General features: G+C 45.1%; 1 protein-coding gene across 1 annotated transcript in view; it reads left to right on the forward strand.

The window, feature by feature from the left end:
• The first annotated feature begins 2381 nt into the window (after window positions 1-2381).
• Window positions 2382-23700, forward strand: part of LOC135057219 (glycine N-acyltransferase-like protein 1) — a 52285-nt gene continuing 30966 nt past the window's right edge. The window contains exons 1-2 of the mRNA XM_063963112.1: window positions 2382-2459; window positions 3212-3319. Of these exons, the coding sequence (XP_063819182.1) occupies window positions 2382-2459; window positions 3212-3319 (186 nt within the window). The remainder of the gene's footprint in view (window positions 2460-3211; window positions 3320-23700) is intronic.

The following is a 23700-nucleotide window of genomic DNA, read 5'->3' on the forward strand; positions in this document are numbered from 1 at the left end:
TCATGTGCTGTTTGGGGAGTGTTTTTTGGAAGGGCCATCCTGCGTGCTGCAGTGCCACTCCTAGATGGGCCAGGTGTTTGTGTCGGCCACTTGGGTCGTTGAGCTTAGTCACACAGCTACCTCATTGCGCCTCTTTTTTTCTTTGCGTCATGTGCTGTTTGGGGAGTGTTTTTTGGAAGGGCCATCCTGCGTGACACTGCAGTGCCACTCCTAGATGGGCCAGGTGTTTGTGTCGGCCACTTGGGTCGTTGAGCTCAGTCACACAGCTACCTCATTGCGCCTCTTTTTTTATTTGCGTCATGTGCTGTTTGGGGAGTGTTTTTTGGAAGGGCCATCCTGCGTGACACTGCAGTGCCACTCCAAGATGGGCCAGGTGTTTGTGTCGGCCACTTGGGTCGCTTAGCTTAGTCATCCAGCGACCTCGGTGCAAATTTTAGGACTAAAAATAATATTGTGAGGTGTGAGGTGTTCAGAATAGACTGAAAATGAGTGGAAATTATGGTTTTTGAGGTTAATAATACTTTGGGATCAAAATGACCCCCAAATTCTATGATTTAAGCAGTTTTTTAGGGTTTTTTGAAAAAAACACCCGAATCCAAAACACACCCGAATCCGACAAAAAAAATTCGGTGAGGTTTTGCCAAAACGCGTTCGAACCCAAAACACGGCCGCGGAACCGAACCCAAAACCAAAACACAAAACCCGAAAAATTTCAAGTGCACATCCCTAAAAATAATGCGATTGTGGAATATTTGCATAGGAGCAGAGCTAAAATGACGCGATTAGCAAATAATCATGTCATTAGGCCTCATCCCCTCCAGCGGGTCCACGATTTTGCAGAATTTGTCTCCCCATTTTGCCCATTTCACTAGGAAGTGGGCATAATGTGGGAGGGTTGCCCACTCTTCTGGGGCTGTGGGGGACTAACCCGAGGTAAGTATGCATTTGGAGCTGCAAAAACTGACTGAGATTGATGTCATGTTTGAATTGAAACCTGATGGATAATAAATACCCATCATTGTCCATCAGTTTTGGAATAGAATCAAATCTAACCTTTAGTAAACTTACCCCTTGTACCGTCTGACAGTGGTAAATTTGTTCCTACTACTATCACATACCTCCCAACATGTAAAAAACAGGAGGTGGGACTTCTCGCGCGCCGTCGGTGTGCGCTCTCTAAAAGGGGGCATGTCCTCAGCAAAAGGTGGCATGTCTTTGCACCAATGCTGGCCATGCCTCTGTTTTCCAGTACTGTGGGGGCATGCCCAGTGCTCTATGAGCTGCTGGCATAACTCCAGACCCTCTGTCTCCTATGTGCATGTTCACCACAGAGCAGCAACTGAAAGGAGCCTCACAACTTCCCCCCCACTGTGGGACACTGCTGCCCCCAAAAACATGGGGGCACCCCCTTCAGAGCAACGGTCATTAGACGCTGTGTGCATGCGCACAGTATCTATTTACCTGGAGAGAGGGACAGGGGGCTTGCCAGCAGCTCACAAAACGCTCAGCATGCCCCCCACTGTGGCAAAACGAGAGCGTGGCCTGCAATAGCAGCACTTCCCATGAGGTCACGCTCCTACCCGTGAGGCCACGCCCCTAATTTTGGCACACGCCAGTGTCCCTCCTCCCAACTTCAGAAAGTTGGGAGGTATGTATCAGCAAGTATTGCTGAGGTGCTGAGCATCAGTCAGCTGCCGCGGGGAAGTTACATAGAATTTGACGGCAGATAAGAACCACTTGGCCCATCTAGTCTGCCTCTTAAAGTTTCTTAACATTTTTTTTGTGGCAAAAATTAACAAAAGAAAATCTTTAGTTTCAAGCTGATAGTCCCCTTAAGTCTTCCAGTAAATGTATAACATAAATGTTCATTTAATCAAATTATTTTGGAATGTCAGTGGCGCAGTTAATGAAATGTATCCCCCCTCCCCCCGCTGCTCCCTCCTCCCCCTTGCCCCCCCCCCCCCCCCCCCCCACACCCTCATTATATTAATAATCTTTATTTTGCTCTATTCTTGATTCCATGTTTACTAAATAAATCTGTCTGGGATTCTGATATTCTGTGAGGCATAGGCTTCAACCTTTACAAACGCATTAGTAAATGGATAACTAAAAGAAAAGTTTGTATTCTTATCTTTCATTAACAAGCAGAAATATTAGTAATATTATTATTAATAAATTAAGTCTTGGAGAGAGACAAAGTTCCAACCAATCAGCTTCCATCATCATTTTACAGTTTTACATTTTGTGTTTGAAGAATGACAGGAGCTGATTGGTTGGTACTTTATCTCTCCCCAAGGATTGATACATCTCCCCCTCTCTCTTGTAATTCAGAAATCAGAGATGCTTATAAATCCAATCCCTTATGTTATTATCTCCACAGAATGCTTCTACTGACCGGCGTCTCCAAGCTGGCCACTCTACAGAGAGCGCTGACCCGCAGTTTTCCTGAGTCACTGCAGGTGAGTGCGAATACATTCTACATCCATGTAGTGAGGAAGCAATTCATGGGTTCAGACGTGGTCACTATTACTGATGTGGACACTATTCCTATGGGTTGGGTATGGGTGACCCGTGGTTGGGAAACCGCCGGTCACCATACCGATGCCGAGATCCCGGAGTTTAGGTTTCCGGAGTTTAGGCTCACTGCCATGCAGCGAACTTGGTGGCGAGCGCCACTCACAAGTGGGAATAGTCCCTGCCAGTCGGCATGCCGACTGGCAGGATTTTCGCCCAGCGGCATTCCGGCATTGGTATTATTAATATTATTTATTATTACATTTTATTTATAGGGCGCCACAAGTGTTTCGCAGTACCGTACAAAGGACAGTACAGGGAGACAAAACTTAGCATAACAGTAAATAAATAACAAAAATGGAGTGCAGGTAACAAAGAGCAACACAATTCTCAAAACATAATACAGGGAGTATCATTGGTATAGTGACCGACGGTAAACTAATCCCATTCCTATCTGTGGTGCCATTTTAAGTGGTGTCTCCTTTATTGCTTTCTACAAGCACCATGACTAGGGATCTGGCACTACACACATATTACAGAAAGATTACCGTCAGTGAAGAAATGAAACAGAAAGTAGATGTGGCCCTGCTACACCCAGATGCTGCTACCCTGTAGTGTATACAGTATTTGTCTCCACCTGCATCTTTATGGAGCCATTTCTCCATATATGACCTATTACTCTTTGCCAATAATGCAGGTATGTGGAGCTGTGTACAATATGATCCACAAAAACCCTTTCAGGCTACAAGTACTTGTGGACCGATGGCCGGACTTCACTTCTGTCGTATGTCGCCCCCCACTGGAGGTGAGTTTGTAGTGTCTAATTGAAGCTCACCACAGACCATGGCTTGCTTTGCTATAGTTCACCACTTTCCTCTATTATTAAGTTACTTAATCCAGCTACTAAAATAATGTACCATATTCATGCCAATGTATACTAATGTGTAGTAACATTTTAAATGTGTTTTCGCTACTCATTTATCATTATTGTATTCATTTATCTTGTTTTTCCAGTAATATGAAAGTCTGTAAAGCTTGTTTATAAAGTTGAAAATTGTTAGAGGCGTAGAGTCAGTGGCAAATGCAGGATTTGCATGGGGGGTTACCAGAACTGGGTGGAGCCAATCACGGGGGTGGGGACTGAGGTGACCCAGTATATGCTAGGTCCGTAAACTAGTGTGTCTGTGTGTATATATATATATATATATATATATATATATAAACGAACAATGGAGCACTCACCAGGCTTTTTCTTTTCTAAGAAAAAGCCTGGTGAGTGCTCCATTGTTCATTTCTATAAGTGGATGCTCTGGAGAATATTTGTGGATGACACTCCAGCTGATGAGATCTCTTCTCCTATACATGGGTGCGACCTATATATATATATATATATATATATATATATATATATTAGTGATGAGCGGGTTCGGTTTCTCGGAAACCGAACCCCCCCGAACTTCACCCATTTTACACGGGTCCGAGCCATACTCGGATTCTCCCGTATGACTCGGTTAACCCGAGCTCGCCCGAACGTCATCATCCCGCTGTCGGATTCTCGCGAGATTCGGATTCTATATAAGCAGCCGCGCGTCGCCGCCATTTTCACTCGTGCATTGGAAATGTTAGGGAGAGGACGTGGCTGGCGTCCTCTCCGTTTATGTTGATGCATTGCAAATATTTTGTGCTTTCTTATTACTTAATTGTGGGGAATGGGGAGCAGCTGTATATAGGAGGAGTACAGTGCAGAGTTTTGCTGACAGTGACCACCAGTAATACGTTGTCTGCCTGAAAAAAACTCCATATCTGTGCTCAGTGTGCTGCATATATCTGTGCTCACACTGCTTAATTGTGGGGACTGGGGAGCAGCTGTATTATATAGCAGGAGTACAGTGCAGAGTTTTGCTGACAGTGACCTCCAGTATACGTTGTCTGCCTAAAAAACACTCCATATCTGTGCTCAGTGTGCTGCTTTATTGTGGGGACTGGTGACCACCAGTATAATATTATATAGGAGGAGTACAGTGCAGAGTTTTGCTGACCAGTGACCACCAGTATATAATATATAGCATTACGGTATAGTAGGCCACTGCTGTACCTACCTCTGTGTCGTCATTAAGTATACTATCCATCTAGATTCTATACCTGTGGTGCATTTCAGTTGTGCAGTTTGCTGACACAGTGACCACCAGTATATATAGCAGTACGGTACAGAAGGCCACTGCTGTACCTACCTCTGTGTCGTCATTAAGTATACTATCCATCTACATTCTATACCTGTGGTGCATTTTAGTTTTGCAGTTTGCTGACACAGTGACCACCAGTATACTATATATAGCAGTACGGTACAGAAGGCCACTGCTGTACCTACCTCTGTGTCGTCATTAAGTATACTATCCATCTACATTCTATACCTGTGGTGCATTTTAGTTTTGCAGTTTGCTGACACAGTGACCACCAGTATACTATATATAGCAGTACGGTACGGAAGGCCACTGCTGTACCTACCTCTGTGTCGTCATTAAGTATACTATCCATCTACATTCTCTACCTGTGGTGCATTTTAGTTTTGCAGTTTGCTGACACAGTGACCACCAGTATACTATATATAGCAGTACGGTACGGAAGGCCACTGCTGTACCTACCTCTGTGTTGTCATTAAGTATACTATCCATCTATACCTGTGGTGCATTTTAGTTTTGCAGTTTGCTGACACAGTGACCACCAGTATACTATATATAGCAGTACGGTACGGAAGGCCACTGCTGTACCTACCTCTGTGTTGTCATTAAGTATACTATCCATCTTCATTATATACCTGTGGTGCATTTTCGTTTTGCAGTTTGCTGACACAGTGACCACCAGTATATATAGCAGTACGGTACGGAAGGCCACTGCTGTACGTACCTCTGTGTCATCATTAAGTATACTATCCATCTACATTCTATACCTGTGGTGCATTTTAGTTTTGCAGTTTGCTGACACAGTGACCACCAGTATACTATATATAGCAGTACGGTACGGAAGGCCACTGCTGTACCTACCTCTGTGTCGTCATTAAGTATACTATCCATCTACATTGTATACCTGTGGTGCATTTTAGTTGTGCGCAGTATATATAGTAGTAGGCCATTGCTATTGATACTGGCATATAATTCCACACATTAAAAAATGGAGAACAAAAATGTGGAGGTTAAAATTAAGAAAAGATCAAGAGTCACTACCACCTCGTGCTGAAGCTGCTGCCACTAGTCATGGCCGAGACGATGAAATGCCATCAACGTCGTCTGCCAAGGCCGATGCCCAATGTCATAGTAGAGAGCATGTAAAATCCAAAAAACAAAAGTTCAGTAAAATGACCCAAAAATCAAAATTTAAAGCGTCTGGTGAGAAGCATAAACTTGCCAATATGCCATTTACGACACGGAGTGGCAAGGAACGGCTAAGGCCCTGGCCTATGTTCATGGCTAGTGGTTCAGATTCACATGAGGATGGAAGCACTCATCCTCTCGCTAGAAAAATGAAAAGACTTAAGCTGGCAAAAGCACAGCAAAGAACTGTGCGTTCTTCTAAGTCACAAATCCCCAAGGAGAGTCCAATTGTGTCGGTTGCGATGCCTGACCTTCCCAACACTGGACGGGAAGAGCTTGCACCTTCCACCATTTGCACGCCCCCTGCAAGTACTGGAAGGAGCACCCGCAGTCCAGTTCCTGATAGTCAAATTGAAGATGTCACTGTTGAAGTACACCAGGATGAGGATATGGGTGTTGCTGGCGCTGGGGAGGAAATTGACAAGGAGGATTCTGATGGTGAGGTGGTTTGTTTAAGTCAGGCACCCGGGGAAACACCTGTTGTCCGTGGGACGAATATGGCCATTGACATGTCTGGTAAAAAAAAAAAAAAAAAATCAGCTCTTCGGGGTGGAATTATTTCAACTGAAATGCGGACAACAGGTGTCAAGCCGTGTGTTGCCTTTGTCAAGCTGTAATAAGTAGGGGTAAGGACGTTAACCACCTCGGAACATCCTCCCTTATACGTCACCTGCAGCGCATTCATCATAAGTCAGTGACAAGTTCAAAAACTTTGGGTGACAGCGGAAGCAGTCCACTGACCACTAAATCCCTTCCTCTTGTAACCAAGCTCCTGCAAACCACACCACCAACTCCCTCAGTGTCAATTTCCTCCTTACCCAGGAAAGCCAATAGTCCTGCAGGCCATGTCACTGGCAAGTCTGACGAGTCCTCTCCTGCCTGGGATTCCTCCGATGCATCCTTGAGTGTAACGCCTACTGCTGCTGGCGCTGCTGTTGTAGCTGCTGGGAGTCGATCGGCATCCCAGAGGGGAAGTCGGAAGACCACTTGTACTACTTCCAGTAAGCAATTGACTGTCCAACAGTCCTTTGCGAGGAAGATGAAATATCACAGCAGTCATCCTGCTGCAAAGCAGATAACTCAGGCCTTGGCAGCCTGGGCGGTGAAAAACGTGGTTCCGGTATCCACTGTAAATTCAGAGGCAACTAGAGACTTGATTGAGGTACGGTGTCCCCGGTACCAAATACCATCTAGGTTCCATTTCTCTAGGCAGGCGATACCGAAAATGTACACAGACCTCAGAAAAAGAGTCACCAGTGTCCTAAAAAATGCAGTTGTACCCAATGTCCACTTAACCGCGGACATGTGGACAAGTGGAGCAGGACAGACTCAGGACTATATGACTGTGACAGCCCACTGGGTAGATGTATTGCCTCCCGCAGCAAGAACAGCAGCGGCGGCACCAGTAGCAGCATCTCGCAAACGCCAACTCGTTCCTAGGCAGGCTACGCTTTGTATCACCGCTTTCCAGAAGAGGCACACAGCTGACAACCTCTTACGGAAACTGAGGAAGATCATCGCAGAATGGCTTACCCCAATTGGACTCTCCTGGGGATTTGTGACATCGGACAACGCCAGCAATATTGTGCGTGCATTACATCTGGGCAAATTCCAGCACGTCCCATGTTTTGCACATACATTGAATTTGGTGGTGCAGAATTATTTAAAAAACGACAGGGGCGTGCAAGAGATGCTGTCGGTGGCCCGAAGAATTGGAGGCCACTTTCGGCATTCAGCCACCGCGTACAGAAGACTGGAGCACCACCAAACAATCCTGAACCTGCCCTGACATCATCTGAAGCAAGAGGTGGTAACGAGGTGGAATTCAACCCTCTATATGCTTCAGAGGATGGAGGAGCAGCAAAATGCCATTCAAACCTATACATCTGCCCACGATATAGGCAAAGGAGGGGGAATGCACCTGACACAAGCGCAGTGGAGAATGATTTCAACGTTGTGCAAGGTTCTGCAACCCTTTGAACTTGCCACACGTGAAGTCAGTTCAGACACTGCCAGCCTGAGTCAGGAGAAGCTGAAGACATTGAAGGAGGAGCTAAAACAGAGCGATTCCGCTAGGCATGTGGGACTTGTGGATGGAGCCCTTAATTCGCTTAATCAGGATTCACGGGTGGTCAATCTGTTGAAATCAGAGCACTACATTTTGGCCACCGTGCTCGATCCTAGATTTAAAACCTACGTTGTATCTCTCTTTCCGGCAGACACAAGTCTGCAGAGGTTCAAAGATCTGCTGGTGAGAAAATTGTCAAGTCAAGCGGAACGTGACCCGTCAACATCTCCTCCTTCACATTCTCCCGCAACTGGGGGTGCGAGGAAAAGGCTAAGAATTCTGAGCCCACCCGTTGGCAGTGATGCAGGGCAGTCTGGAGCGAGTGCTGACATCTGGTCCGGATTAAAGGACCTGCCAACGATTACTGACATGTCGTCTACTGTCACTGCATATGATTCTCTCACGATTAAAAGAATGGTGGAGGATTATATGAGTGACCGCATCCAAGTAGGCACGTCAGACAATCCGTACGTATACTGGCAGGAAAAAGAGGCGATTTGGAGGCCCTTGCACAAACTGGCTTTATTCTACCTAAGTTGCCCTCCCTCCAGTGTGTACTCCGAAAGAGTGTTTAGTGCAGCCGCTCACCTTGTTAGCAATCGGCGTACGAGGTTACTTCCAGAAAATGTGGAGAAGATGATGTTCATCAAAATGAATTCTAATCAATTCCTCCATGGAGACATTCACCAGCAATTGCCTCCAAGAAAGTACACAGGGATCTGAGATGGTGGATTTCAGTGGGGACGAATTAATAATCTGTGAGGAGGGGGATGTACACAGTGAAAGGGGTGAGGAATCGGAGGTTGATGATGAGGTGGACATCTTGCCTCTGTAGAGCCAGTTTGTGCAAGGAGAGATTGATTGCTTCTTTTTTGGTGGGGGCCCAAACCAACCAGTCATTTCAGTCACAGTCGTGTGGCAGACCCTGTCGCTGAAATGATGGGTTCGTTAAAGTGTGCATGTCCTGTTTATACAACATAAGGGTGGGTGGGAGGGCCGACAATTCCATCTTGCACCTCTTTTTTCTTTCATTTTTCTTTGCATCATGTGCTGTTTGGGGACAATTTTTTTGAAGTGCCATCCTGTCTGACACTGCAGTGCCACTCCTTGATGGGCCAGGTGTTTGTGTCGGCCACTTGTGTCGCTTAGCTTAGTCACACAGCGACCTTGGTGCGCCTCTTTTTTTCTTTGCATCATGTGCTGTTTGGGGACAATTTTTATGAAGTGCCATCCTGTCTGACACTGCAGTGCCACTCCTAGATGGGCCAGGTGTTTGTGTCGGCCACTTGTGTCGCTTAGCTTAGTCACACAGCGACCTTGGTGCGCCTCTTTTTTTCTTTGCATCATGTGCTGTTTGGGGACAATTTTTTTAAGTGCCATCCTGTCTGACACTGCAGTGCCACTCCTAGATGGGCCAGGTGTTTGTGTCGGCCACTTGTGTCACTTATCTTAGTCACACAGCGACCTTGGTGCGCCTCTTTTTTTCTTTGCATCATGTGCTGTTTGGGGACAATTTTTTTGAAGAGCCATCCTGTCTGACACTGCAGTGCCACTCCTAGATGGGCCAGGTGTTTGTGTCGGCCACTTGTGTCGCTTAGCTTAGCCATCCAGCGACCTCGGTGCAAATTTTAGGACTAAAAATAATATTGTGAGGTGTGAGGTGTTCAGAATAGACTGGAAATGAGTGGAAATTATGGTTATTGGGGTTAATAATACTATGGTATCAAAATGACCCCCAAATTCTATGATTTAAGCTGTTTTTTAGGGTTTTTTGAAAAAAAACACCCGAATCCAAAACACACCCGAATCCGACAAAAAATTTTCGGTGAGGTTTTGCCAAAACGCGTCCGAATCCAAAACACGGCCGCGGAACCGAATTCAAAACCAAAACACAAAACCCGAAAAATGTCCGGTGCATATCACTAATATATATATATGTATATAAAAGCAATGAGGCTGGCACTCAATCTCTGGTGTTAGTATATGCCCGGGTGCCCTACTGAAAACGCCTTGTAGCGAATTATCAATAGCTTGTGGATGGCGGCACTCCAAGGACTTCAAAGTTGCAGTAAGTATAGGTGACACACACCATGAGTAGCTGTTAACGTTTCAGTTTATTATCTAAACTTTCGTCAGAACAATAAGCAAAAGGAACAGATCTTACCTTTATAGAAGAACACCCTGTGTGTCTAACGATGTGCGTCTCGTGCAGGGCGCCCAGCCGGTGACGTCACAGTCCTGCGACGTGCGCCTTACAGCGTTATGTCCGGTCAGGCTGTAACCATAACAACATTGTAAACAAGTGAGAAATCCATCACCAAGAGAAAGAGTCCTGGAATATGCACAAATCTTACACTGTAAAATAATGGATAAGCCTGGACAGCGCCACAGGGTTAGTGCAGATGGTAAAGAAACCAGACTGTATGTCACTAAAGATAAAACATACAGACCACCAGCACTTTAACAGTGGCACTGTGTCGGCTAAACACGAATAGCATGAGCAGAGGCGCAGTATGTGATATTCAATCATAAAACGACTATACTACCACACACAGCTACTGGTTCCCCACTACAGACGAATTCTCAATGAAATGATAAAGGTCACAATTAAAGAAAACAATTCAAATTAAGCTGCTCATTTAGGCCCATGGGGGCAATAGTGTTCAGTTTATGAATCCAAGTGGATTCCAATTGAATTATCTTGCGTCCACTTTCACCGCACCTGATGTTGATGGGAACCTGATCAATAATTTTGTAGCGCAAAGTCGCTAAACTGTGGTTTTGAAGTTTGAAATGTCTAGCCACCGGCTGCTCTGAGTCCGTGCCCTCCAGTGCTTGACGTATAGATAGTCTGTGATTCGCCATTCATTCTTTGAAGGTGCAGATGGTCTTACCTATGTAGAATAGGCCACAAGGACAGCGTATGTAGTAAACCACATACTGACTGAAACAAGTCAGCACATATCTGATGGGAATCCGCGTGCCAGACTGAGGGTCTGTGAAGAATAGGCCGGTTCCAAGATAGCTGCACGTAATGCAGCCAGTGCATCGGTAACAGCCGTTGTTAGGAAATGAGTCTTAGTAGTGGTGGTTCGTCCAGTAATATCATTTTTCACCAGAAGGTTTTTCAGGCTTCTCCCCCTGGTGTAACTGGGCATAATTTTCAGATTTTTGAACCCTTTAAGATCAGGGTCCAAGGTGACTATTGGCCATAGTTGATTGGCCATGCGCATGTTGTGCTGACTGTGGGGATGATATTGTTGCACAAAAGGTACTTTATCTTTAATGTCATTTCTGTTGGTCGCTGAATTGAGCAATTCATCTCTGGGAATGGCCAGTGCCTTGTGTTTGGAATTCAAAAGATCTGTAAGTATATAACCTCTTTCTAAAAAGAGTGAAATCATATCATCAATGGCCTCAACAACTTTGGAGTGAGTGTCAGAAATAAGACAGGCACGGAGGAATTGTGAGAATGGCAATCCTCTGATGCATGCCAGCGGATGTTGACTGGATGCGTGTAGGTAAGTATTTCGGTCTGTAGGTTTTTGGTATAAATTGGTCCGAAGAACTCCATCTTTGAGCGTAATCTGAACATCTAGGTAGTTGACGCATTCAGAACTGATTGTAAAGGTAAATTTAATGTGATCGTCCCTTGAGTTGACCTGCTGAATTGCTTGTGAAAGGGCTTCTGCTGATCCACGCCAAAGGAGAAACAGATCATCTATGTACCTAGTGATCTAAATGATCCCTTGAGAGAAGGGGCCCTCTGAGAGTAAAAGTTGTTGTTCTTTCATGAACATGAAGGTGTTAGCGAAGGTGGGGGCCACACAGGACCCCATCGCACCCCCCCGTAGCTGCAGGAACCATTTTCCATCAAAAAGAAAATAATTTCGTTTCAAGGTTAACTCCAAAAGTGTGATGAAAAATGATATTTCGGGACCAGCATATTCAGGATCATTAAGTAAGAGGTTCCTTGTGGCTAGGAGACCCTCATCATGAGGAATGTTGGTATATAGCGAGATTACATCTAAAGTACATAGAGTGCAATCTGGAGGTAATGAGGTGAACTGTTTGAGTTTTTGCAAGAACGTGGTGGTATCCTTAAGATACATTTTTTGCTTTTGTACAATAGGTTGAAGATATATATCAAGGTATTGTGATATTTTGTAATACAGTGAATTCCTGGCCGCAATGATGGGCCTGCCTGGAGGTTGAGTGACACTTTTGTGTAACTAAAATTTGCACTGAGGTCGCTGGATGGCTAAGCTAAGCGACACAAGTGGCCGACACAAACACCTGGCCCATCTAGGAGTGGCACTGCAGTGTCAGGCAGGATGGCACTTCAAAAAAATAGTCCCCAAACAGCACATGATGCAAAGAAAAAAAGAGGCGCACCAAGGTCGCTGTGTGACTAAGCTAAGGGACACAAGTGGCCGACACAAACACCTGGCCCATCTAGGAGTGGCACTGCAGTGTCAGACAGGATGACACTTCAAAAAACATTGTCCCCAAACAGCACATGATGCAAAGAAAAAAAGAGGTGCACCAAGGTCGCTGTGTGACTAAGCTAAGCGACACAAGTGGCCGACACAAACACCTGGCCCATCTAGGAGTGGCATTGCAGTGTCAGACAGGATGGCACTTCAAAAAAATTGTCCCCAAACAACACATGATGCAAAGAAAAATGAAAGAAAAAAGAGGTGCAAGATGGAATTGTCCTTGGGCCCTCCCACCCACCCTTATGTTGTATAAACAGGACATGGACACTTTAACGAACCCATCATTTCAGCGACAGGGTCTGCCACACGACTGTGACTGAAATGACTGGTTGGTTTGGGCCCCCACCAAAAAAGAAGCAATCAATCTCTCCTTGCACAAACTGGCTCTACAGAGGCAAGATGTCCACCTCATCATCAACCTCCGATTCCTCACCCCTTTCACTGTGTACATCCCCCTCCTCACAGATTATTAATTCGTCCCCACTGGAATCCACCATCTCAGATCCCTGTGTACTTTCTTGGAGGCAATTGCTGGTGAATGTCTCCATGGAGGAATTGATTATAATTCATTTTGATGGACATCATCTTCTCCACATTTTCTGGAAGTAACCTCGTACGCCGATTGCTGACAAGGTGAGCGGCTGCACTAAACACTCTTTCTGAGTACACACTGGAGGGTGGGCAACTTAGGTAAAATAAAGCCAGTTTCTGCAAGGGCCTCCAAATGGGTGTAGTATGGCTGACCGGCAGTCTCCTGACTGCCGGTCAGCTTACCGACGCCGAGATCCCAGCGGGGAGGGGTGAGTGCAGCTGCGCTCGCCACGCTGCGGGCTTGGTGGCGACCTGCGGTCACCACGGGTTCTATTCCCACTCTATGGGTGTCGTGGACACCCACGAGTGGAAATAGTCCCTGTTGGTCGGCATGCCGACCATCGGAAAAGTGAGCTGTCGGGCTTGCGTAGGAGGTCATGTGACTGTCGGTCAGCTGACCGGCGGTCATCTGAATTCCACCCCTCCAAATTGCCTCTTTTTCCTGCCAGTATACGTACGGACTGTCTGACGTGCCTACTTGGATGCGGTCACTCATATAATCCTCCACCATTCTTTCAATGGTGACAGAATCATATGCAGTGACAGTAGACGACATGTCAGTAATCCTTGGCAGGTCCTTCAGTCCGGACCAGATGTCAGCACTCGCTCCAGACTGCCCTGCATCACCGCCAGCGGGTGGGCTCGGAATTCCTAGCCTTTTCCTTGCACACCCCCAGTTGCGGGGGAATGTGAAGGAGGAGCTGTTGACGTTCCGCTTCACTTGACAATTTTCTCACCAGCAGGTCTTTGAACCTCTGCAGACTTGTGTCTGCCAGAAAGAGAGATACAATGTAGGTTTTAAATCTAGGATCGAGCACGGTGGCCAAAATGTAGTGCTCTGATTTCAACAGATTGACCACCCGTGAATCCTGGTTAAGCTAATTAAGGGCTCCATTCCCAAGTTCCACATGCCTAGCGGAATGGCTCTGTTTTAGCTCCTCCTTCAATGTCTCCAGCTTCTTCTGCAAAAGCCTGATGAGGGGAATGACCTGACTCAGGCTGGCAGTGTCTGAACTGACTTCACGTGTGGCAAGTTCAAAGGGTTGCAGAACCTTGCACAACGTTGAAATCATTCTCCACTGCGCTTGTGTCAGGTGCATTCCCCCTCCTTTGCCTATATCGTGGGCAGATGTATAGGTTTGAATGGCCTTTTGCTGCTCCTCCATCCTCTGAAGCATATAGAGGGTTGAATTCCACCTCGTTACCACCTCTTGCTTCAGATGATGGCAGGGCAGGTTCAGGATTGTTTGGAGGTGCTCCAGTCTTCTGTACGCGGTGGCTGAATGCCGAAAGTGGCCCGCAATTCTTCGGGCCACCGACAGCATCCCTTGCACGCCCCTGTCGTTTTTTAAATAATTCTGCACCACCAAATTCAATGTATGTGCAAAACATGGGACGTGCTGGAATTTGCCCAGATGTAATGCACGCACAATATTGCTGGCATTGTCCGATGTCACAAATCCCCAGGAGAGTCCAATTGGGGTAAGCCATTCTGCGATCATGTTCCTCAGTTTCCATAAGAGGTTGTCAGCTGTGTACCTCTTATGGAAAACTGTGATACAAAGCGTAGCCTGCCTAGGAACGAGTTGGTGTTTGCGAGATGCTGCTACTGGTGCCGCCGCTGCTGTTCTTGCTGCGGGAGGCAATACATCTACCCAGTGGGCTGTCACAGTCATATAGTCCTGAGTAAACCCTGCTCCACTTGTCCACTTGTCCACAATCAAGTCTCTAGTTGCCTCTGAATTAACGGTGGATACCGGAAACACGTTTCTCACCACCCAGGCTGACAAGACCTGAGTTATCCGCTTTGCAGCAGGATGACTGCTGTGATATTTCATCTTCCTCGCAAAGGACTGTTGGACAGTCAATTGCTTACTGGAAGTAGTACAAGTGGTCTTCCGACTTCCCCTCTGGGATGCCGATCGACTCCCAGCAGCAACAACAGCAGCGCCTGCAGCAGTAGGCGTTACACTCAAGGATGCATCAGGGGAATCCCAGGCAGGAGAGGACTCATCAGAATTGCCAGTGACATGGCCTGCAGGACTATTGGCTTTCCTGTGTAAGGTGGAAATTGACACTGAGGGAGTTGGTGGTGTGGTTTGCAGGAGCTTGGTTACAAGAGGAAGGGATTTAGTGGTCAGTGGACTGCTTCCGCTGTCATCCAAAGTTTTTGAACTTGTCACTGACTTATGATGAATGCGCTGCAGGTGACGTATAAGGGAGGATGTTCCGAGGTGGTTAACGTCCTTACCCCTACTTATTACAGCTTGACAAAGGCAACACACGGCTTGACACCTGTTGTCCGCATTTGTGTTGAAATAATTCCACACCGAAGAGCTGATTTTTTTTGTATTTTGACCAGGCATGTCAATGGCCATATTCGTCCCACGGACAACAGGTGTCTCCCCGGGTGCCTGACTTAAACAAACCACCTCACCATCAGAATCCTCCTTGTCAATTTCCTCCCCAGCGCCAGCAACACCCATATCCTCATCCTGGAGTACTTCAACAGTGACATCTTCAATTTGACTATCAGGAACTGGACTGCGGGTGCTCCTTCCAGCACTTGCAGGGGGCGTGCTTTTAGTAAGCACTTACAAGTGACACCAGGAAGACAGCAGGCTGCAGAGGACACTAGACAGCCATTAATAATACTCATGCAGCAAAAAAAATAATATATTTTTTTTGATGGAGGGGGGGCTTCTGGGTGCTTGAAAACCCCCACTGCGTGCGCCACTGAGAGTGCTACTGTGCCTCTCCAACAAGGCTCCTCAAGGGATGACTCTTCCTCCCATTAAGATGGCTAAGATGGCCACCAGTACTAATTCTGTGAATGCCCAGTGCCATCACTGGGTATCACTGGATATCACTGAGTATGAGTGATAAACTCCCCTTTAGCTCTTGAGACCTGCAACTACCTACCTGCATTGACCACTGTTCCAGTGCCTACACCACTACCGCATACCTGAGACAATCACCTGGCTAGTGAGCTTTCTGACCCCACTGTGCTACACGCTTCACTTTGTGCGCCACCTTATCCAGTTAGTGTTCAATAACCCACACTAAGGCTGGGTACACATTAGAGTGACAGCCAATTGTCCCAAAAATTGGATCGAATTCCCTTCAGCCCAAATCAGTGAAGATTGGCCATACACATACTAGCAGATGTAATGAACACCAGAACCACATCTGTCTTTCCACGCAGGAGAACGCAATCATGTGTACACATTAGGTGATATGCACGATTTGTCATTCTGATACAGCAAATAGTGCCAATATTGGCCAAAAGCATACCAACCCTAACTGGATAAGTCTCTGAACTTGTGCCTTGGATCAATTACAATTCCACTGGTGTGTACATAAAGCTGCTAGACCACCTGTCTTTATGTTAAACCATCTCTTAAACCATACTTAAAGGAGGTTATTTATGAGGGAACTGGCGATAATGTGGAGTCACTATGGGTTGAAATTTCAAGTGGGGGAATTGATGCAAAAAACTAGTCATAGGCACATGCTACAAACAGCCAGATATTAGCATACACGAGGAAGAACAACTCTTGCAGCTAATTGAAAGGGCTGCGGGATTGGGGGACATTCTAGTGATTGGGGATTTTAATTATCCTGATATAAATTGGAGAAACGATTCATGTGTTAAAGCAAGGGGCAACAGGTTCTTAAATATGTTAAGGATAAGGATCATTACTTGTGTCAATTAGTCGAGGACCCAACTAGGGGTAAAACTACTCTGGATCTAGTAATTACTAATAATGTGGACATTATATCAAACACTAAAGTTGGGGAGACTTTGGGTAACAGTGATCACAATATGATCCCATTCGTCATCAGTTTCAGGAAACATAGCTATAAGGGTTCAACCGAAACATTTAACTTTAGGAATGCTAATTTCAGTATGCTGATATGTGCACTAAACGACATTGAGTGGGAAGTTTTGTTTCATAGCAAGAACACTTTAGAAATGTGGGATGCTTTAAAAGGGTTACTAGATAGCAATATTCACAAATTTATTCCCATGGGCAGTAAACACAGGAGTACCAAACTCAAACCAATGTGGCTTAACAAGAAGGTCAAGGCAGAAATGGATAAAAAGAAGCGTGCTTTCAAAGCATTTCAATCTAATGGAAAGGAGCACTTCAAGGAATGCAATAAAAGATGAAAAAAGCAATAAGAGCAGCTAAAATTGAAAACAAAAAGCAAATACTATAGAGAGTAAAACCGATCCTACATTTTTTTAAATACATAAACAGTAAATGGTTAAAAAAGGAGAACATAGGTCCAATAAAAGATGAATTTGGAGTATTGATAAATGATGACAAAATAAAAGTGTAAATACTGAACAAATTTTTTTCAGCAGTATTCAGCAGAGAAGAACTGATGGTAGAGGTAGTGCATAACGATAGTGACAGTAATGATTCGTGGTTAGATACTTGTTTAAGTGAATAAGAAGTCCGTGAGAGACTAAGCAAAATTAAGATTAATAAATCACCTGGCCCTGATTGACTTCACCTGAGGGTTCTTATGGAGCTTAGGTCACAACTATCAAGACCCCTATACTTGATTTTCAATAGTTCATTAGATCAGGCATGGTACTGAAGGATTGATGTATAGCTGAGGTAGTGCCATTATTTAAAAAGGGAGCCAAAAATCATCCAGGTAATTACAGACCAGTTAGTTTGACATCTATAGTCAGGAAAATATTGGAAGGAATTCTAAGGGATAGCATACAGGAGTATCTGCAGACCGCTAAGATTATTAGCAAGAACCAGCATGGGTTTTTGAGGGACAGATCATGTCAAACTAACTTAGTTAGCTTCTATGAGGAAGTGAGTGACAATCTTGACCAGAGAAATGTAGTGGATGTGGTCTACTTAGATTTTGCAAAAGCCTTCGATACAGTGCCTCACAGGAGACTGATCATCAAATTAAATGAGCTTGTCCTGGGAAAACCTGTTGGTACATGGATAAGTAACTGGCCGGATAACAGGGTACAGCGAGTAGTGGTCAATGGGAAGTCCTCAAGCTGGACACCAGTAGTGAGTGGAATACCGCATACTGTTCAACATATTTATCAATGACCTAGAAAAAGGCCTGGAAAGCACAGTGTCAATCTTTGCAGATGATACTAAACTGTGTAGGGTAATTAATTCGGAAAAAAATGTGGAGAGTCTCCACAGAATGACTTATCTATACTTGAAATCTGGGCGTCTAAATAGAGAATGAGGTTCAATATAGAAAAATGAAAGGTTATGCATTTTGGGACTAAAAACAAACTTGCATCCTACTTATTAAATGGGAAAAGTCTAGGGGTAACAGTATTGGAAAAGGATTTGGGGGTACTCATTGATAATAGGCTTAATAGCCATATACAATGTCAAAGCGCAGTAAAGAAGGCAAGTAAGGTGCTAGCGTGCATAAAACAGGGAATTGAGACAAGGGATGAGAGTGTAATCATGCCACTGTACAAATCATTGGTACGTCCACACCTGGAATATTGTGTTCAATTTTGGGCACCACTGTATAAAAAAGATATCGGTGAACTCGAAAGGGTTCAAAGGCGAGCTACTAAATTGATTAAAGGGCTAGAGGGACTGGATTATGAGGAAAGGCTTACTAGGTTGAATATGTATACACTGGAAAAGAGGCGTCTAAGAGGAGACATTATTAATATCTTCAAATATGTAAAGGGACATTACATATGTAGAGGAGAGAAAATTCCATACGCAACGTAAGAAAGGGTTATTCACTGTTAGGGCAATAAGGATTTGGAATTCCCTGCCGGGGAAGGTGGTGATGGTGCACTCTGTAAATGCATTTAAAAACTGATTGGATACATTTCTGATTGAAAATGATATCCAATGTTATAACATTTAAAATATTGACATTGATAATCCGGGTGGAACATGATTTATAGTTAACTAGTCATAAAGCATTACTTCAGTAGGTACATTATAATAAACTCAACTTAATACAGAATACAGGCTGAGGTTGAATAGAGGCAAAATGCCCATCGTGTTCAATTACTATGTTACTATGTTATTATTTTACCAAACTGTACACACATTTACAATTAATATATTGTGATTTTCTGACACAAGAGTATCTGCAGGATGTTCTTTTTTAGACTAAGGGGTACATTTACTAAGCAGTGATAAGAGCGGTGAAGTGAGCCAGTGGAGAAGTTGCCCATGGCAACCAATCAGCACTGAAGTAACATCTATAATTTGCATACTATAAAAGGATACAGAGCTGCTGATTGGTTGATGGGGAAATTTCTCCACTGGCTCACTTCTCCGCTCTCATCACTGCTTAGTAAATGTTCCCCTAAATGCAGTAACTTCCCCGAAGCTGAAGAAGGAATGAATCGATAGTCCCTGAGGGAGTTCCAGTATACAAAAGTTCAGCGGGAACCAGAATCCCCAGCTAATACTGTTGCTCAACTCTTTCTTTGGTCCTTGGGTGCCAATATTGAAACTTTGACCTCTGCAGTTCCTACGCTGTGGATTATTGGGAAGTAGAAGGGAAGTCTTTTACTACTCCAGGCCCTTTTGATGGTTATATCCATGCTGTGTGTAGCTAAAGGGCACTTTTTACCAAGTGGTGGCTTTTTTAAGCTGCCGCTTCTGGTTGGATTATAGGTGAAAGTTTAAAATGGCATAGTGAGCATAAAGCACACTGGATTACACTTGTGATACCTCACCAAACGATACTATACATACAGTACGTATATAGTGGTGGTATAACACTCAGATTATGAAGGAACTCCTATGGTCCCCTTTAAAGCTTCTGCCCTTGTTAAAAGTGGACTGCCATGTATGTGGTATCCTTTATGGATATGGCACTGTTTACCCACTGCAGTGCTACTTCCTCCTGCTGCAGCTGTTGGGTAGCTGTTAGGACCCAGGAGACAGTAGCTTGAAAATTAGTTTGACTTCACTCACGCCGCAGGCTGGAAAAAAACTGAATATGACCGAGGATCTAAAAACTGCGGACCCCGACTATTGGTGGAGATCCTGAGGTGCCGGCTGGGAAGACTAACCATGCTGTTGAGAGCTGGCTGTGGCTGTGTGAGAGCTGCACCTGAATGATGGGTGCTGTACATGGAGGAGCTGAAGCCAGACCCAGGTGGTGCTGAGGTAATCCGTGGGGTGACTGGATCTGTGCTGCAGGAGCCATCTGTCAGAGCTGCGGTAAATAAGCAGGGTACCTGGTGGCTGTTGGATGTAGAGCACCTACTGGGGGCTGTGATAAAGAGATCAGGCCAGCCTCACTTCTGTGATTTTCAGTGAAGATGGCAGAACAACAGGCACGGCTCCCCTGGAGGGCCCAGAGAGTGGCTCTATGACAGGCCGAAGTGAGTGTTGAGAGTGGGCTGGCAAAGAGGTGGACCATTTCTGTAACCCAACCTCAATAAAAGACTGTAGCAGCACAACAGCAAGGTGTCATCAGAGAGCGATTGGTAAAGACAAAAACGCTCATTCAGCCTCATACACACATTCTAGACTCTCATAGAACCATTGCAGCTTTACAACAGGGAGACAAGTTATACCCCTTTCACACCGCCAATGCCGAATCCCACCCGGGAATTGGAAACGGGTCCTTCCCGGATGGGATCCGGCATTGGGCGCTGCTGCTGGCTTCCCCGACCCGGCAATATGGGGCAGGGGGCGGAGGCGGTAACTTGTTTATGCTGCCATTGACCCGGTATTCAACGAGGGAATAACACTGCTTTATTTCGGGTTGTATTGCCGGGTCAGACGACCCGGGATTTCCAACATGACGCTTTCACACCGCACGCTGACCCATGTCGACCTGGCAATATGCCGGGTCGATACTGGGTTATTTTTGCGGTGTGAAAGGGGTATTAGACTCCCACAGATATATTATAACACTATATTACACTATTATTGCAAATTAGCATTTGCCCATGGCTTCGCTTGCATGGGTGTCTGTTATTGCTCTGCAGAACTAATTATACAAAGATAGTAGCAGCATCTAATACCGTGATGAATATTTTATACTGTACACATTGATCACAAAATGTCTTTGTAAACAATATATGCAGTTTTACCTTCAGGGATTAGCACAAACAGGTGCTTGGGGGCTACTAACTCGTGAGCAAGCCACCTAAAGCTTCCCCTGGGGGAAGCAGCTGGTCCTGAGATCTATGTCTACAGCCCTGAGCGTTTGTCTCTGTGACAATACACCTATAAGCAATAATCCACAGTTTTCTATTCTTTTACATAAACCACAAAATCCATTTCAAGGGGCAATCAATCTCACAGTCCTGTCTAAATTCACATTAGTCAAACAAATTATCTTGTTGATCCCAAATCCATTGCTACTTAACCTACAGTAACACTGAAAGGTTGCAAGCAACTCTTTTTTACTTTAGATATGTCAGTGTTACCCCCTTGATTTGAAAGGCAGGAAATCACATATTATTGTGCATATATACTGGTTATCAATGTTTATATGGCATTTCTGAGATACTGTGTGTGTGTGTGTGTGTGTGTGTGTGTGTGTGTGTGTGTGTGTGTGTGTATATATATATATATATATATACATATACTGTTCAAAAAAATAAAGCGAACACTAAAATAACACATCCTAGATCTGAATGAATGAAATATTCTTATTAGATACTTTGTTCTTTACATAGTTGAATGTGCTGACAAAATCACACAAAAATTATCAATGGAAATGAAATTTATCAACCCATGGAGGTCTGGATTTGGCGTCACACTCAAAATTAAAGTGGAAAAACACACTACAGGCTGATCCAACTTTGATGTAATGTCCTTAAAACAAGTCAAAATGAGGCTCAGTAGTATGTGTGGCCTCCACGTGCATGTATGACCTCCCTACAACGCCTGGGCATGCTCCTGATGAGGTGGCGGATGGTCTCCTGAGGGATCTCCTCCCAGACCTGGACTAAAGCATCCGCCAACTCCTGGACAGTCTGTGGTGCAACGTGGCATTGGTGGTTGGAGCGAGGCATGATGTCCCAGATGTGCTCAATTGGATTCAGGTCTGGGGAACGACCGGGCCAGTCCATAGCATCAATGCCTTCGTCTTGCAGGAACTGCTGACACACTCCAGCCACATGAGGTCTAGCATTGTCTTGCATTAGGAGGAACCCAGGGCCAACCGCACAAGCATATGGTCTCACAAGGGGTCTGAGGATCTCATCTCATTACCTAATGGCACTCAGGCTACCTCTGGCGAGCACATGGAGGGCTGTGCGGCCCCCCAAAGAAATGCCACCCCACACCATTACTGACTGACTGCCAAACCGGTCATGCTGGAGGATGTTGCAGGCAGCAGAACGTTCTCCTTGGCGTCTCCAAACTCTGTCACATCTGTCACATGTGCTCAGTGAGAACCTGCTTTCATCTGTGAAGAGCACAGGGCGCCAGTGGCGAATTTGCCAATCTTGGTGTTCTCTGGCAAATGCCAAACGTCCTGCATGGTGTTGGGCTGTAAGCACAACTCCCACCTGTGGACGTCGGGCCCTCATACCACCCTCATGGAGTCTGTTTCTGATCGTTTGAGTAGACACATGCACATTTGTGGCTTGCTGGAGGTCATTTTGCAGGGCTCTGGCAGTGCTCCTCCTGTTCCTCCTTGCACAAAGGCTTAGGTAGCGGTCCTGCTGCTGGGTTGTCGCCTCCTACGGCCTCCTCCACATCTCCTGATGTACTGGCCTGTCTCCTGGTAGCTCCTCCATGCTCTGGACACTACGCTGACAGACACAGCAAACCTTCTTGCCACAGCTCGCATTGATGTGCCATCCTGGATGAGCTGCACTACCTGAGCCACTTGTGTGGGATGTAGGGAGATCATACAGGCACGTCGAGGCCACACACACTACTGAGCCTCATTGTGACTTGTTTTAAGGACATTACATCAAAGTTGGATCAGCCTGTAGTGTGTTTTTCCACTTTAATTTTGAGGGTGACTCCAAATCCAGACCTCCATGGGTTAATAAATTTGATTTCCATTGATAATTTTTGTATGATTTTGTTGTCAGCACATTCAACTATGTAAAGAACAAAGTATTCAATAAGAAAATTTCATTCATTCAGATCTAGGATGTGTTATTTTAGTGTTCCCATTATTTTTTTGAGCAGTGAAGTTCTACATAAAAGGCAAGCACTCACTCACTCACTCACTCACTCACTCACTCACTCAATCATTCACTCACCCCTTGAGTGTTACACACTAACTGTGAGACCACTTTTAAATTTTCACCTCAAACCCAATGGAAAGCAGCGGCTTACAAAAACCTCAGCTATGTAAATAAAGCCAAAGAAGTCTGACAATGGTTCCCAATCACTCTGAACAAAGGGGCATAATCATTCCAATATACACAGTTGCAGTATCCCCAGTTAACCCATTAGTGGATTTGGCAGATTCACCCCCCTCCAGGATAGTGTTTCCTCCAAAACAGCTTAACTATAAGTCAAAGTTCTTAGCAACCATTTACAACTAAGTGGGCTGTGATCAGCTTTCACTAAATCATTATTACACCATAATGTGAATATTTTTCTGTGTCCGTTTAACTCGTATTCAGCATCGTACAGTAACGTGTTAAAAAGTGGAAGGGGCTACTCCATTGAATGCTCCTTCAGTGAAGGATTTT

The sequence above is a fragment of the Pseudophryne corroboree genome, chromosome 3 (genome assembly GCF_028390025.1).
Source record: "Pseudophryne corroboree isolate aPseCor3 chromosome 3, aPseCor3.hap2, whole genome shotgun sequence".
NCBI lineage: Eukaryota > Metazoa > Chordata > Amphibia > Anura > Myobatrachidae > Pseudophryne > Pseudophryne corroboree.